The 17,694-nt window shown below is 41.9% G+C and overlaps 1 protein-coding gene across 2 annotated transcripts in view; it reads left to right on the plus strand.

Annotated features, from left to right (window-relative positions):
- The window catches only part of MDH1B (malate dehydrogenase 1B), a 28,965-nt gene that overhangs the window by 8,923 nt on the left and 2,348 nt on the right, over window positions 1-17,694 (plus strand). The window contains exons 5-10 of one of the 2 annotated variants that reach the window (XM_032637739.1): window positions 1,521-2,017; window positions 5,212-5,353; window positions 6,700-6,863; window positions 10,142-10,281; window positions 10,584-10,635; window positions 11,450-11,499. In XM_032637739.1, coding sequence (XP_032493630.1) covers window positions 1,521-2,017; window positions 5,212-5,353; window positions 6,700-6,863; window positions 10,142-10,281; window positions 10,584-10,635; window positions 11,450-11,463 — 1,009 coding nt within the window. In that variant the 3' untranslated portion in view covers window positions 11,464-11,499. Of the gene's footprint in view, window positions 1-1,520; window positions 2,018-5,211; window positions 5,354-6,699; window positions 6,864-10,141; window positions 10,282-10,583; window positions 10,636-11,449; window positions 11,500-15,519; window positions 15,601-17,694 lie in introns of those variants that run through there. The other variant, XM_032637738.1, reaches the window with a different exon arrangement.

The following is a 17,694-nucleotide window of genomic DNA, read 5'->3' on the forward strand; positions in this document are numbered from 1 at the left end:
TCTCTCTATCTCTGTGCTCTGTCTCTCTCTTTGTCCTTTTGCTGTCCATCTTGCTCTATCTCTCCCTCCCCCTTTCCTTTCCCCACTCTCAATCTGTCTCTCACACTGCCCTTCTTACTATCTATGTGTGTATCCTAATGTACAGGCTCATCTGAAAAATTATTTGTTATTATGAAAGATTTCAAATGCAGAAAAGAACTGAGAATGATGTAATAACCATACATGAACTTTACACCCAGATTTAATAATATTACATCTGCTTTAGAATTTCTTTAATATTTATTTGGCTGCGCTGGGTCTTAGCTGCAGCACGCGGGATCTTTATTTGCGGCATGCGGGCTCCTCCTTGTGGCCTGCGGGACCCAGCTCCCCGACCGGGGATCGAACCGGGGCCCCCTGCATTGGGAGCACAGAGTCCTAACCACTGGACCACCAGGGAAGCCCCTAGATATTTTTAAAGGATTAAAATGGTACAGATGCTCTTGAAAACACCACTGCGCCTCTCTCCAAACCCACTGTGAAAAAATGCCCGGATGCATTTCTAAACTCCCCCTCAGGGGTCATTAGGGCTCTCTGTTATCAGCCAAGCTATAGAGTACTCAAATACTAGCTGAATTGTGGGTGCAGATACATGATACCTCGCCTGTGTTGATCCTAGGCTTCTTTATAAGGATTTGGAAAAATAGGCCTTTCTAAAAGATGTCACTACTTTGCAGATAAGGGTACAAAATAGAAAAGAGTTATGGTTAAATGAAACTGATTTCCTTATCTTTTTTAAAAAAGAATATAAACACATAATTACAGTAACACGCAATTACAGTAATATACAGTAATATGACACAGTTCTTTTAAGTTTTGCTTTCTGCCTATTCTATTTAATTTGAAACGCCTTATAAACAGGTACATTTCTTACTTTGGTATTGTTTTCAGATGGCCAAAGCAAGAAGTTAGCAGTGAGAATTATTTTGTTCTACTTTTGATTTCTAGCCTTAAAAATGTCTGTGCCGCTGTGTAAGCCAATTTAATATATTAAATCACCCTATTAATGCACGTGCAGAAGAATATCTATTAAGAATAAAGCCTGAGGACTTCCCTGGTGGCGCAGTGGTTAAGAATCCGCCTGCCAGTGCAGGGGACACAGGTTCAAGCCCTGGTCCGGGGAGATCCCACATGCCGCGGGGCAACTAAGCCCGTGCGCCACAACTACTGAGCCTGCGCTCTAGAGCCCGTGAGCCACAACTTCTGAAGCCCGGTCGCCTAGAGCCCGTGCTCTGCAACAAGAGAAGCCACTGCAATGAGAAGCCCGCACACCACAACGAAGAGGAGCCCCCGCTCGCCGCAACTAGAGAAAGCCCGCGCACAGCAATGAAGACCCAACACAGCCGAAAATAAATAAATTTATTAAAAAAAAAAAAAAGACTTCTATACATGGTTGATACTTAAAAAAAAAAAAAAAAGAATAAAGCCTGAAAAGGAGCAAAAGATTTAACCACTCGTAATCGGCTTTGCATTTTTATTAGTGCATCGTCTCCTGCCTGCTACAACCTAATTCCCATCTTGACAAGTGGTGAAGTGTTTGGACCGCATATGGAAATTAGCATAAACCTATTTGACAACAAGCAGGCAGAAGAGAAACTCACAAGCCTTGTGAAGGAGGCTCAGGACCTGGCGTCGCCCTTCCTGCAGAGTGTGTCCGTCTGCACCCAAGCGGAGGACGCCTTCCGCCAGGCCCACGTGATCATTTTCCTCGACGACCACGTGGACAAGGAGGTGTACAGTTTGGAAGACTGCATCCGAAGCAAGGCTACTCTGTGCCACCTCTACGGATCCCTGATTGAGAAAAATGCTCATGATTCCGTCAGAATTATTGTGGGAGGAAAAACCTTTGTGAATCTCAAAACGTCTTTGCTTATGAGATACGCCCCAAACTTCGCCCACAATATTATCGCTGTGGCCTTGGGCGTAGAAGGCAAAGCGAAGGCGGCGCTGGCCAGAAAACTGAAAACGACTCCGTCATGTGAGTGAGCTCCTGTTTCCATGTCTGGTTTTAAACAACGTGATTTCACAGCAGCTAGGAAGAACACTGTCCCCTCTAAAATCAGTCGGGATATCTGGACTAGAAAGTATGAAGCAGAGGCCAAGAACTTCTGATTGTGTGACTTCACTACTGTGCATTTTCTTTCTACTAGCTTTTATGACTAGCTGATCTTTTCCCCATCATTCTAAAAATTAAGAAACAAATATTTAAATAATAAGATTTCTATTTTTCAAGTAGTAATTTGAAACTTAATATTCCTTTTTTTTTTCTTTTGGTCAACCAATGTAATCGGTGTTTTTTAAAAAAATACTCAGGGCTCTGTTAAAGTGACCCCACCCCACTTCCCACCTGTGTGACTTGGGGCAGATCACTTAACCTTGCTGTGTCTGGCTTCCTCACCTGTAAAATGAGGATGTAAATAGCACCTACATCCTAGAATTGATGCAAGGATTTAAAGAGATAATGTTTCTAAAGTGCTTGGAGGAGTGCCCGACACAAGCTAAACACTTGCAAGGATAGTAAACTTGTTAAGGTGATTATGCTATCTGATCAGTTTCTGCTTCTAATAATCTTTGTACTTATAGAGGTCAAAATCATAGGAGGATGAGACAGAATCAGAAAATGGATTTTTGTATCTAAAGGGGGAGTGCTGTATCTAAAAATATTTGTCAGGTTTGACAGACTTTAGCTATTTGTGCCCTTAGATGGAGCAGGTGCAGCGAAGTCCATTTAGAATGCCAGGAAGTGCAAGACATGACATCAAGCAAAATTGGGAAGACAGTGAAATGTGAGCCTGGAATGCTCTCAGTCAGAGCTATAAGGGACTTCGGTGAGCCCCTAACACATTAGGGCAAAGCCCTAGGACCATAACTTCTGGTATTCTTGCCTACAAATCATTAGTGTCTTACCCCCAGGGTCACTGGATACCTCAGCCAAATGGATACTAAAATTATTCAGTAGGAAAACATTTCCTAATCATTTTATCTCTGTTATCAACCTTATATGTATATGTGTAGATACTGATTTCTCACAAAAGATCTATGATACACTGATGAAAGTGGCAAGAAGAGGCAGTGTTACAAAATTTAAAACAGGGCAGGCACTTTCAACCAGAAAGCTGCTCTCTTGTGGGTCTGGTGGTACCATAACTTCTAAACCCTGCTGTATTCAAAGCCAGTAAGCACAGCAGCAGCAGAAGAAAGAAAAGTGGAGACAAGTTGGGACAAAAAAGGGAAATGTTAGAGGGACGGCTGTTAAAGTGGAATTGTCAGTGGAGTAGTAAGGAGGAAGTTGGCAACGACAAAGACAGAGCTAAACAAAGTCACATGAACTAGAAAAACCATCAGGGAGAATTATTCCAGGAGAATTCCAGATGCCAAGAGGGGAGCAGACCTTTTCAGGATATCCCTTGAGTTCAGTTCACACATAAACCTGTTTCTCAGACTATGTACATTGGCTTAGTTGGAACTCTTTCTGTACAAGTGACAGAAAGTCCACTCAAAGCGACCAGAGTCAGAGCTTTTTTTCCACATAACTGAAGAGTACAGGAGTAGTTCTTATTTGGGGCATAGCCGGATGCTGGGGTTCAAGTGATGAAGTCAAGCCTGGTTTGTGCTCTCACCTGGCTCATCACTCAGCTCTGTTTTCCTCAGCTTTGATCTGATTCTCGGATAGGCTTTCTCTAAACAGTGGCAAAACGGCTACCGGCATCATAGCTTAACTACCCCAGTAGAAAAAGAGCGTTCTCTCTCGATTCTTTGTATAAAAGTAGCAGAATAAGATCTCATTGACTGGGCTTGGACCACATGCCCTTCTCCAAGTCAGTGTGGCCAGAAATCTGGAATCTAGGTCTGATGCCTATCGATAGACCTGAGGGGGTAAGGACAGCTTCACCCAAACCAAATGGACTGAAATTGGGGAAGGGTACCTATTTAAAGAAAAGCCAGTATGCTGTTAAAGAAAAAAAGGAGGAAGAGATGTTAGGACCAAAAAAAAAAAAAAAAGCAGATGTCCGCTATAATTTTCTCTAGCTTGATTTAAGGCATTTAGAGCTATAAAGGGCCTTAAAGCTTTAAGAAAAATTCTTTTCCCTCCTGCCTGCCTTTGAACACAACTCTGTAAGAGTGTGATACTTGGAGCCGCTGCAGTCATTTTAGGACCATGAGGGGAAGGCCAAGAGAGTAACATCTTTGAGCTGCTTAACAAGCCCCTGTGTCACTGCCTACCTCAACTTGTTATCTGAGAAAAGTAAACTCCTCCTAGTTAAGCCAGGTCAGAAGGATATTCTGTTACTTGAAGCCAACAGCAATCTTATCTCACACAGAACAGGAAAGAATTTAATCTCCGTAATAGAAAGTGGTATGACCTTTTAAGAGAATTAAGTTTTTAAACAAATAAATAAGTTTATAAATAAATCAATAAAATCCCCTATTTTCACTTCAGATACATTCCCAGAAAATCCACAATTATTAGAGAGAATTATTAGAGAGAATTTCATATATTAGAATCATATGAAATACCAATTCCTATTTCTCTCTACCCCCATCCTCTTCTTTTTCTTGGTAATATGTATCACGTTGTATAGTAGTTGTTTTCTCACCCACTCCCCTCTACCCCCAGAATATTGCAAGGATTTGGGCTGATTTGTTTTCTTCTGAGCCTCCCACCTAAAAGTGCCTCACACATACAAGCTAATTCAATATATCTTCTTTGATTAAGATGTTCCTCGGGGTCCTCTTATTCCAGCACCTCCATTCTGCAGGAAACGAAATCCACCCAGGGAGTCAAGTGACTTGCCCAAATTTCTATTCCAGTCTAAAATCAGGGACTCTCTGTCAGAATCAAAGCAGATAAAAAATCCTCTTCACGGCAAGCAGAGTGGTGAAGTTAGGACCAGAGCGGGGGTATAATTTTCAGTAGCGCTTTCTTTCAGGGAGCATTTCAGTGTTCCCTGAAGTCAGTCCTATGCTCACACCATCCACGTGCATTATTAGGAATGGCCAGACTCTGATGATTAAGGAGATGATCCACATTGTTTGCACATTTTTAGGGAGCATAAACTTAAGTCTGTCTTATAGCAAAAGGACCAATTGTAAAACAAACACACAAACAGAAAGTAGACTACAGTCAATTTTTTACATTACGTTATTTTTTTTAATTTCTTTTCTTCACAGGCATCAAAGATGTGATAATTTGGGGTAATATTAGTGGAAATAACTACGTCGATCTGAGAAAAGCCAAGGTTTACAGATATGAGAGTGCTGTTTGGGGACCTCCTCACTATTCACGCCCTGTTTTAAGCCTGATTTTTGATAGGTACAGTATCTTTTTAAGTGAAGTAGTCTAACAATATTGAATAAACGTGTAATGTTATTATAATCATTTAAAAATCATCTTGGAAATCAGTGTGCAGAAGTAACTGTTCACACTCATCCTCATTTATGCTTTCTATTGAAGAAATGTAGAGAATTCCACAGAATTTCAACTAGTCTGTCCCCACCCCCAATTTATTTGATTTTGGAATTTTGAACTTTTATATTTCAGATTATCCTTAAAGTGGCTCAAAGATGCCATTAATGTTATCACTAAAGCAAACATATGTAAAGTGAATCTTATTTAATGTAAAGACCTCTGTCCAAGTTGAAATTAGTTGAAAAAGCTTCAAGAGTAAGGAATTATAATGGTGAGCAGGCCCAGGCCATGCTGGGTGTTGGGTTCCAGGAAAGGCAGAATTGAGACGTGGTAAGGGGCAACATCTCTGGAGCCAAGCCACCTGGGTTGGAATTCTCATTCAGCCACTCATTAGCTGTGTGACTTTAGAGAAGTTACTTAACGTCTCTGTGCCTCGGTTTTTCCATCTGCCAAGTGGAAATGGTAACAGAGTGCGGGTCTTATAGGGCCATTGGGAAGATGAAATGGGTTAAGACAGGCCAAAGCACTTAGAAACTGTGCCTGTCACAGTCAACACCACCATTACGAAAAGGGCATGGAAGGAGGAAGGAGGAGGAATGCCTTTGGAACAAGTTTCGAAACTTTGCGGCACTTTCCCAGTGGTAGCATGTCCTTTCCATCACCTCTTTCTTCCCTTCCCTTCCTTTACCCACACCTAGAAATTGTGTCCCTGGACTCATTGTCTTGCATTGCTGTGTGGGTGCAGGCAGCATCTCCTGGAGCTGTATCGTGCCGGCTTAGCAAGGGCAGCTGTTTCATGCTTTTTCTAGTCCAGCTGGACTGTTCCCCGAGTTTAAACTTCAGATTAGAAAACTTAATTATTTCTTTAGTTCTCAATGTGAATAATTCAACATTTCATGATACTATTTTATTTAAAATGAAGGATACCACTGGTTCCAAGATAGCCTCTATGGAGAATAAATTCTTTGTGATGAAATTAATTGTTCTTGCAGTCTTTGGCCACTTTTCTGTGTTCCATATTTATGGTATCAAGTTTTTAGTTTGAAACTTTAGGACTCCTTTCTGCTCTGTTTCATTACTTTTCAGTTGACTCTTTATGGGATTAAAGAAGTTTGAAGAAGGGGCACAGGAAGTCATATTTCTGTTTTGTGGAGGTGATTTCTTGTACTCAGATCCATTGACCCAGGGAACATTCTTATTCATTCCTATTCCCTCCTCCATTGTAAAATTGTTTCTTTCTCTCCTTACAGTGAGTGGGTAAACAGAGAATTTGTGGAAAGTCTTAAAAAGTTCACCGCCACAGGAAGACGATTTGGGGGCATCTTAGCTGCACACAGTATAGCCACTACGTTGAAATACTGGTACCATGGCTCACCCCCTGGAGAGATTGTGTCTTTAGGGGTACTGAGTGAAGGTAAATCTAGGTTTTTCATATCTTACGATATTTTAAAACCTCCATGTATGCCTTGTGCTCCTACTTCTGTGTCCTTACCTAGACAGGCTCCTACCTCTTTTTTTTTTTTTTAAATGGTACAGTTACTTTTTAATTTTATTTATTTATTTACTTTTGGCTGTGTTGGGTCTTCGTTTCTGTGCGAGGGCTTTCTCTAGTTGTGGCAAGCAGGGGCCGCTCTTCATCGCGGTGCGCGGGCCTCTCACTGTTGCGGCCTCTCTTGTTGCGGAGCACAGGCTCCAGACGCGCAGGCTCAGTAGTTGTGGCTCACGGGCCTAGTTGCTCCACGGCATGTGGGATCTTCCCAGACCGGGGCACGAACCCGTGTCCCCTGCATTAGCAGGCAGATTCTCAACCACTGCGCCACCAGGGAAGCCCGCTCCTACCTCTTTAAAGGCTCTGTAAGCTCTCTGGATTTTCACAATTCCATAATCATTCGTTCATGCCTGCATTCCTTCAGTTATCCATTCAGCAGTGTATTTTGTGTGCATGCACTGGGAACACACATAGGGAGTAGGCCCGGCTTTTGCCTTTCAGGAAGCTCACAGCAGAGTAAAGGAGAGCCACATGCATAAATGAAATAATTCTGTTAAATTTTTCTCACTGTATCCCTACTGAGGAAGGGAAAGCAAGGTCAGTTTTCAGCAGGCAGCAGGAAGAATCAGGACCTGCATCATAAAGGAGGTGACACTTCAGGAAGTCTCACCTGCAAGCTTGAGTAGTTGTTTACCTGACAGACAAGTATGGGAAGAACATCTGGGCACAGGAGCTGCAGGAGCAAAGACACAGACCCACGATACAAAGGGCACAGCGAGACCCAGATCTCAGAGTACCAGGCAGCAGCCGGAATGTGGAAAGCTTGCTCTCCATCCACAAATACTGTGGATATATTTTTATATCCTTAGTATTTTAATCTGCTGAAAACTATTCAGAGCACTTCTACTATTTATTGAAAAATAGGAAAGAGAGAATAGCTGATGCTCTGTGCACTGAAGACCTAAAGCATGTCTTCCCTTTGTGCTTTACATTCTCCCTGAACAAGCCCATCCATTCCCATCTCAGCCTTGCTGCTGAGCCCTACCTTGTCAAACATTGCCACCTGCATGTCATGCTGTCACTTCAAACCAACACACACCAAACTGAACCTGTTGTCATCCTCCCCAGTCTGATCCACCTCTTGTATCCTTTACGTTATTAATGGAACCACGATCCTTCCCGTTGTTTCAGTGACTGTGGTGCAGCTCACGGAAATCTCCCTAAACCCCCCAAGTCAGAATTAATCTCTGTCTCTCCTCTGTACTCACATAGCATTTGTTCCTCTATCAGAGAGCATATCACAGCCTGCCTTTACGGATGGGGTGGTTAGTTGCGTATGCCCTCTGCATTAGAGTTCACCCACCCTGAGGGCGGGGCTTTGGCTGGGTCTACTTGTTGCTCCTTCACGGGTAGACTCTCAGTGTGTCTTGTTCAATTATAGTTAAAGTGCACGAACATCCGCAAGTGTGACTTCAAATCACTGTGTTACCTTTTTAGTGAAATAGACACCTAAAACCTCATCTTTATCTGTAAAAGTTTAATTAGGGAATTCCCTGGCTGTCCAGTGGTTAGTATTCCCCGCTTCTACTGTTCGATTCCTGGTCAGGGAACTAAGATCCTGCAAGCCACGCGGTGCAGCCAAAAAAAAGTTGAATTCATCTCTGTAGGAATTCATCAATAAGCAGTTCAGTGTTGGGGGCAAGTGAGGTGAAGAGCAAGTGATCATTGTGTCCCTGAAATGGTAACACGTATGTAGACCCTCATCCGTTGTTCACTCATAAGGCTGGCTCTCAAATAGAGAGTGAACAGAGGGCCTGGGACATCCTCTACGGAAAAGTCTTTTAGATCCTGGTTTCTTAACTCTCCTCAATATTTTGCCCTAGTGACAACATTTTTTTTTTAATTGAAATATAGTTGATTGACAATGTCATGTTAGTTTCAGGTGTACAGTTCAGTGATTCAGTTATATATATATATATTCCTTTTCAGATTCTTTTCCCTTGTAGGTTATTACAAAATATTAAGTATAGTTCCCTGTGTTTTACAGTAGGTCCTTGTTGGTTATTTATTTTATGCATTTTAGAGTATATATGTTAATCCCGTCCTCCTAATTTAGCCCCCCCTTTCCCTTTGGTAACCGTGAGTTTTCTATGTCTGTGTGTCTATTTCTGTTTCATAAAGAAGTTCATCTGTATCTTTTTTTTTTCAGATTCCACATATAAGTGATATCATATGGTATTTGTCTTTGTCTTATTTCACTTAGTATGATAATCTCTAGGTCCATCCATGTTGCTGCAAGTGGCATTATTTCATTCCTTTTTATGGCTGAGTAATATTCCATTGTATAAAAGTAACACATGTTCTTTATCCGTTCCTCTGTCAATGGATATTTAGGTTGCTTCCATGTCTTGGCTATTGCAAATAGTGCTACAGTGAATATTGGGCTGCATATATCTTTGCAAATTAGAATTTTCTTCAGATATATGCCCAGGATTGGGATTGCAGGATCATATGGTAACTGTTTTTTGTTGTTTAAGGAACCTCCATACTGACAACATTTTTGGTGACTAGAATGGCAAGAATAATTTTCTTATTTGATTGAGACACAGAAAACGGGAGGCATTTTATCTGAAGGTTGCTCAGTTAGTGATAAGCATTATCCATTTTTTTTATTTGGAGCACATTTCAACTGGGAACTAGGAACTGTGAGATCACTGACTTTCCCTTCCCACTGCCTGCCCCTTGGCTCTGTGACTGCAGTAGTAGGCTGGAAGAGCAAAGGCAAGATTGGACACCTGCTCGGGCTCAGGGGCTCCCTAGGGGGGCAAGGAAAAGCCAAGGAAGCAGACAAAAGGAATCCAGACAAGGTGGAAGAGAAGGACTGCATTAGTTCCCAAGGCAGAGGCAGGGCATCTGAACCCAGCAGGGACAAAAGGGATAAAGACGGAACAATGGTTCTTCCTTCTGAGAGAAACACAGAAGGGCAAGTTGTCAGAACTTGGAGAGGTGCTCAATAAATACTTCTCTAGTAAGTGTTTCAATCTTCCCTGGGGAGGAATTTGCAGAAATTCCTCCATTATCATTAAATCCACCATTATCATTAAAAAGCATGTACTATGTCTGTCCTTATCTACAGTGTTACCAGGAAGGTTTATTTATCTGAGTGCTTTCGTTTTGCTTTGCTTTGTGTTTGCTCCCTGCAGGCCAGTTTGGTATTCCTGAAGGGATTGTCTTTTCTATGCCTGTGAAATTTGAGAATGGAACTTGGGTGGTTCTTACAGATCTCGAAGATATTGAAATCAGTGAACAAATAATGACCCGAATGACAAGTGATCTAATTCAGGTAATGTCAGAATAGCTCCGAGGGAACTGACTTCAATAATAGCCTGAAACCGATTCCCCTAGATCAACGCATACACTGATTTTCTGTGGGTTCGATTTGCCTCTTATTCCTAAGAACAATAAGGAGGCAATAAAGGTTTGAAGAAATCAGCAGAAGAACACTTCTCATTTGATTATGTAATTTCTAGTATGTTAAAAACAGTTGTTGGTTACTTAAACGTCAAGAATCAGTGTTTTTCTATTAAAGAATGATCGTTAGTAATTGTGGTCATTTAATTCTCTGATTACAAAATTTTTCCACAGGAGAAACTTGTTGCACTTGGAGAGTTGATAAATTTTCAGCCGTATCAATCAGGTAATCTTTTAGATACAATGTTTTACTGGGCTGCTATTAAAAGAGTATTAAAATATATGTTAAAATGGAATCACTATTTAATATAAATAAGTATATTTCATCACTTTTAAGGTAACTTATTGACAAAATAAACTACCAGGTTTAGTGTGTCTTTTGAAATAAAGTTTCTTAAAAGAATGCTAAAGAAATCACATCCTAAAGACACTATTGCCTTATAAAGTTTATGTATACCATATGTATTAGTTTCCTAAGGCTGCCATAACAAATTACCACAAACTGGGTGGGTTAAAACAACAGAAATTTATTGTCTCCTAGTCCTGGAGACCAGAAGACCTAAATCAATGTGTCAGCAAGGCCATGTTCCCTCTGAAGGCTCTAGGGAAGAATCCCTTCCGTGCCTCTTCTAGCTTCTGGTGGCAGTGATTGGCATTCTTGGCTTGTAGCTGCTTCATTCCAGTCTCAGCCACGGTCCTCACAAGTCTGTCTTCCCTCTGGGTGTGTCTATGTTGCCAAATCTCTCTCTCTTTACAAGAACACCAGTAATTGCATTGGGGGCCCACCTTAATCCAGTCTGACCCCATCCTGACTTGATTATATCTGCTAAAACTAATTTCAAGTAAGGTCACATTTACTGAGACCAGGGAGCAGGACTTCAACATTTTTTGGGGGGACACAATACAACCCACAACACTACAGTTACTTTTAGGTAACTTTAAAAAAGTAAATTTCAATAAGCTTGTTTTTCCTATTGGTATTTTCTCTAATTGTAAACTTACAAGGAAGTGGTCTCATCTTTCTTTCTTTTGTCTTAAAGAAAATCTCATCTGAAATATGAAAATACAAACATAAATAAATTAATTCACTTACAGAAAGGCACTCAAGTGTCTTTTGAGAGCCCAACATCCCTTCCATGTACCGGTGTTTATGGAGTGTCAACTGTAAGCCAGTGCTAAGAGCTAGAAATATGGGGGTGGTGAAGATAGACCTGTTCTTGCCTTTTGAAACCTATAGTCCATCAGGGGATCGTAATTTACACAAATGTCTGCAGCTGTGGTGAGTCTTAGGCACGAGAAGTACAGGGTGCTGTGCTATGAGAGCTTATACCTGGGGATGTGAGCAAAGACCTTGAGGCAGGAAATCATGTCACCTTGTTTGAAAAACCACCAAAAATAGTTTGTGTGGCCAAAGCCTAATGAGATGAAGCTGAGAGAGACATGAAGGGTAGATGAGAGTTGCAGAGGCTTCTGGATGGAGAATGACCCAATCGGGTTGTGATTAGTTTGGAAAATAAATTGGAACAAGGCTAGACTGTTTGCAGGGAGACCAGTATCAGGAGGGTAGCAGAGTGACACAAGGAAGCGGTGATTACAGCTGAGGCTGGAGGCTGTAGAATTTTGAGAGATATTTAGGAGGTGGAATTGTCAAAGACTTGATGACGGACTGGCTCTGGGGAATGTCAGAGGACTCAGACTTCGTTTGCTTGAGCAATGGGGTGGGTTTACCAATATGGGAAATAATAGTAGAGGAAATTATCTGAGAAAGACAGAGAGAGAGAGTGTGTGTGTGTTTGCCTATGCGTGTGTCTGTTGGGTGGCAGAGGACGGGTGCACTGCCAGAGTAGAGGAAGGATTAGTTTAGTTTCTTACATTTTGATTCTGAAATACCTACAGGATATCTCAAATGGATACATTACATAGAGAACTGCATACTTTCTGGAGCTCAGCAAGATCTGGACTGCAGTTAATCAAATTGGGAGTTATTGCCTATAAATAGGAATGAGGCCATGAGCATGATGGAGATTGGAGAGAGCAGGGGTGCCTGGAGGAACTTAGCCTTTAATGGTTAAGTAGAACAGGAACAGCTGACAGAGGACTGTGAAAAAGGGGTGATCAGTCAGGACAAACCCTGAAATCTGACACCATGGAAGACCTAAAGGCGGAGAGTGTTTCAGGAATGAGGGCTGGTCTACACTGTCAGATGCTACGAGGGGGTCAAATAAAATGAGGCCTGAAAAGTACCCAATGGATGTAGGACACAGAGGTCATTTGTGACTTTGATTAGAGAAGTTTTGCGGACTGAGGAAGGCAGAAGTGAGACCAGAGTGGGAGGGGAGGACCCCAGCTCCCTGTGGAGCTGGGGTGCTTAGTGCTGCGGGCCTGAGGAACATGCTGGGTGCTGAGAACAGTGAGAAGGGCCCCCATCAGGATTTTCACACAATAGAAGGGCTTTCTGAAGGAGGTGACATCTAAACCAAGTCATGAGAGGAAAGAAGACATTAGCTAAGGTGGGGGATAAATGGGAGGGTTGGTTCATTCAGAGGGAGCAACAAGGTGTCCAAAGGTAAAGACATAAGGCAGAACTTTCTGTGAACCGCCAATTCATTTTATCTGGAAAATAAAATTTGAAGTGAGAAATGTCAGGAGGTGGAGAGGTTACTTATCTTGTTAAAACCAGTGAAGGATTTTAGGCAGGGGAGGGACAGGAGCAAGTTCAAATTTTGAAATGATCATTCTGTTCTTAATGAGAAGAATGAATTGGATGGGAGAGAGCAAAAGTAGTAAGACCAATCTTTTTGCAGGTAGAGAAATGATGAGGGCCCTAACCAAGAAGTGGCCACGAAGATGTAGAGAAGGGGCTAGATTTGAAGATATGAAGTTGACAGAACTTGACCAATCTGAGACAGAGGCTAAGAGAGAGCTCCGGAGGGTCAAGAATGTCCCAATATTTTTGGCATCTCGACATATGGCGGTGTCATTCCCTGAGACAGCAGTTCCCAAACCATCAGCCACACATGGGTTGGGGGTGTGGAGCTAATGGTCCCCTTAGCTCCACAGACTGAGTATGGGGCAGCTGGAGTCCCCAGGCTGGTTACCCCTATTGTCCTTGACATTTGCTGTGTGTGCTAAGTCATGGAAATGATTGGGAAGCTGTGGGCAAGGTAAGGAATATAGAAGGAGCAGATTTTCAAGAGGAATTTGTGTCCAGTGGGTGAGGGACACATATCTCTGGAAGCCAGCAGAGAGATTTGGGCTGGAGATGAGGCTGTGCAGTCATCAGCAACTAGGTGCTGGTTTTTTAGAAGAAGCTGGTAACCATGGTGATCCTGTGGGGAAGGGCCTGAGTGGCTGGGGAAGGAAGACTTCACTGCATGGTCTCTCGTGGCTTTTGAATTTCATTCCAGGTGCATGTTTGACACATTCAAAAATATAAATAAGTGGAGAGATAGATATCTGGATGGATGGGTGTTAACGTTTAACTACCACTGGAGAGTGAGAGGGTGAGATGGAGGGGTGGGAGGAGAAAGATCATCAAGACAGCAGTAGAAAACAAGCTTCAGAGCACAGGGTCAGCTTCACACAGGAAGCGTCTCTGCTGCTGAGACCTAAGAGAAGGGAAGCGGTGATGGATGGGATGCAGGGAATTATGTCGGATGGGGGGATTCAGAACAAAATGGGCAGCAAGGCCAGGTCCCAAAGATTAAAAACTAGGGGAAGAGCTAGAGTTATAAGGGAAGAGGTGAAGATTTGAAATAATTTGTTAAGAGGAAAGGAAAGAAAAATGGAAAAAGCCAGATTTTTTTTTTTCAGAGCTGAAGGCTCAGTGGAATTTAGAGACCGTGAAATTTGTAGTAACTCCAATGTACAGTTGCGTGATTCCCTGCAAAGGTGCTCGGCTGCCTGGATGCAGGAGAGGAAACCTAGATGTATGATCTGTAGTAAGCCCTGAAATATTAGAGAGTACTGCCACCCCTGCAATTAGAATAAATGCAATTAGAATAAAACTAACACTGTACAGTATTCCAACAAAATTCTGAGTATTTCCATGACGACTTCATTTGGAATATCAAATTTTTTTCCCAACGTTCTTATTGTGCTCATATTTTTTTGTGCCCTTGTTTTACTGGTGCCCTAAATGAGTGCTGAGGTGATTTGCTCATTGGCTTTGAATATGGGAATGGAAAATGAGTACAGTTTTGTTACTTTACTTAGCATCTGGGAAGGAAGCAGGTGAGGCAGTGAAGATGAGGACAATTGCAAGGAAGCCGATGAAGTGATGGACTACAGGGGTCTCCACTGGACAAGGAAGGACGTAATAAATAGAAATAAAATTTAAAAGCCCCAGGCAGGGGTGATATTGAAAATATTTAACAATCAGTATGGCGCAGATGACAACCAATCAAAGCAGTTGCTGCCTCTCAGAATGGATTAACTGAAAAGAAGCTGGCAGGGGACAGAGGACTGCCCTTGGTCAGACGCAAGAGGCTTTAGTGAGGTCACAGCACCAGCAGTGGGAGGAAGGGCAGAGGGTTTGGGAATTGAGAGCCGGTTGTAGCTGGTGGTCAAGTCACGAGGCGTGGGCCAAACCAAACAAAGCCCCAAGGCAGCATGGAGGTGGAGCGGGTGGGCACAGAAGTCCAATGACCAGTTGGTTTTACCTCGAATTATTCCCAGAATTTAAGGCCCTCTCCTCCTGCCTAGCAGACTAGCAGACTAGAGTTGCAAACTCCTCTTATGATAATGAGCTTTAAGGCAGTCACTCTAAATTTGACTCCATTGACTGGTAGGTAGTCCTAAATTTCCCATAACACTTGCACTGCAGATGGTTTTGTGAAAGAAAATGACCTGATTTTATGCTGTGTTTTATTAACAAAAGTCAAGGCATGCATATATATATATATATATATATATATTCATTCATTGATCTTAACTCTGTCACCATTGGACCTCGCCCAAAACACTGTTCCAGAGATTCCAAGCTCAGAGCATTGAAAATAATCAGAACTTTGTAGAGTTTGGAGATCTCTGCTTATTACCGTATCAATGAGATGATTCATGTATGAGGTTTGTTTAATCTTTTCAATTAATTTAATTTCCTGACTTTTAGAAACCGACTTAGCCAAAGAAGATGAAAAGACCACCTTACCTACCACAAATGACAACCGGGAACATTGGAAAGTCTCAGATGGTAGGTATATCACTTGAAAAAAAAAAGTACCCTTTGTATCCAAGGCTTAGTACTAAATTTCAAAGAAAGGAGTTTGATCATTTATTAGCCATAAAAAATGAGAGTTAAGTCTTTCATCACCTTTATCCTATATTCAAAAAAGAAAAATCATTGTTAAAAATCTATTGAAATCTTTGAAGGATGGTACCAGACATTCACTGAGCACCTTCTAGATGCTGGTCACCGTGAGAGACACCGGGACCCACAGTAAGGGAGTTGTGGCCACACAATCACATCTGGGGGAAAGGAGCCATGAAAATATGAGAAAGTAAATGCGAAGACACACAATAAATTAAAAAGCTTGATGAAACAGGGCAAGGTAGTACACAAGGAAAGAAAGTATATAATCTAGAAACTCACGAGGAAAGAAAAGATCCTTGTGATGTATGAAGGGAAAACTTTAATAATATCTAGAAATCTAGTTGAGACTTAAGATGGCTAAAAATAATCCAATAGCATGTATTTATTTATTCAGAAGCTGTGCTGGTTCAGTCACACAAGATGAAAAAATTCTAGAGATCTGCTGTACAGTGATTTGCCTATGGTTAACAGTTCTGTACTGTAGATGTAAAATTTTGTGAAGAAGGTAGATTTCATGTTATATGTTTTTACCACCATTGAAAGAAGAAACCGTGAGAGGTGCTAGGGACATAAACATACATTGAACGTTGTCCTTGCCCTCAAAGTGCTCACCATCTAGCGTGGGTGACTGCAAAGCAAAGCGAAAACTACCTTATGGAGAGGTAAGTGTTATGATAGAGGGTGTGGTGGGACCACACAGGGGGTCTCCTGACATAGAGAGTATTAGGAAAGGCTTTCGGGAAGAGATGAAATGGAAGCTGAGTCTAGGAGGAGTAGGAATTACTCATGTAATTTGGTGAAGAGGAGGTGTGCAAGCAGAGGGGCAGGTAGGGAAGAGGTTGTGAAAGGTGTCCCACCAGAAGGAAAAACAGGGGCAAAGCAGGCATTTCAGGGGATCGAGGCATGGCCAGAAGTGTGAACCAGAGGCAGCATCAAATTATATTCAGAAGATGATAAGTAGGGCAGCTGTGCTAGAGTAGGGAATCCAAAAAGGATGAAGAAAGCTGGAAGAGGTAGGTAGAGTCCATCCGTTGTTTGGCTGAATAGTTGGTGGAGGGCTCAGCCACATAGCTGGTGGCTGGACAAAACATGAAATCGATGGGGGCACGCTTAGAGAACTAATCTAGCTTCATCACTGACCCTCCGGAAGATGCTCAAGCAGCCCAAATCACTGTCCAGAGGAGCATGGTGAATTCAGTTCCAGCCGGAATACATATCTTTAAGAGGCCCAGTCAGACAGTGTATCTGGGTACCTGGGTGGCAGCACCGTTATTCTAGTCGGCCCAGCTGGTGATAAGCAACACTCATGGGAAGGAGGGAGGGCACTATGGCCCCCGTGAGAGAACTGAGAAAAAGCTATATGGTCTCTCATGAAGGGAATGACCGGCAGCTTCCCAGGATGGAGGAAGAAAAGCCAGATTGTCGAGTATGTATTCCCAAGTCTTTGCAACAGAGCGATTTAAGTTGGTCATTCAAATTTTAAGGGTCTTAGGCTTAACTAATTCATAATCTTAAAGAACTTTAGTGGTAATTAAGTGAAGAAAATGGGGTTGATTTCAGGTTGTCGTGAGGGCTATTTATTCAATGAGCATTGGAATCAAATGTAACGAGATACAGTGCTTTCCATATTGTGGGTTAGGTGAGTTGTGAAAAAAATTTAGTGGGTCATGAAATAGATTTAATAACTGGCGTTTTTCCTTGAACTAGAATAAAATTGATGCTAAAAGGGTAAGTAAGGAGAGCAGATTTTTTTTTCCAATGAATGAGAATAGGATAGAAATAAAAAGATAAGTATTAGAAAAGATAAGAGAAGGATAAGAATAGATTAGAAAAGGGTGAGCATCTCGTTCATTTAACTTTTTGTTTCATTATATGCACACAAGTGAAGGTACTGGACTGGAACGTAAAATGTATTTTTTTTTTTACACTGGGTTTTGGTCAACAAAGTTTGAAAAGCACTCACAAAGAACATCT

The sequence above is a fragment of the Phocoena sinus genome, chromosome 7 (assembly GCF_008692025.1).
Source record: "Phocoena sinus isolate mPhoSin1 chromosome 7, mPhoSin1.pri, whole genome shotgun sequence".
In the NCBI taxonomy this organism is placed as follows: domain Eukaryota; kingdom Metazoa; phylum Chordata; class Mammalia; order Artiodactyla; family Phocoenidae; genus Phocoena; species Phocoena sinus.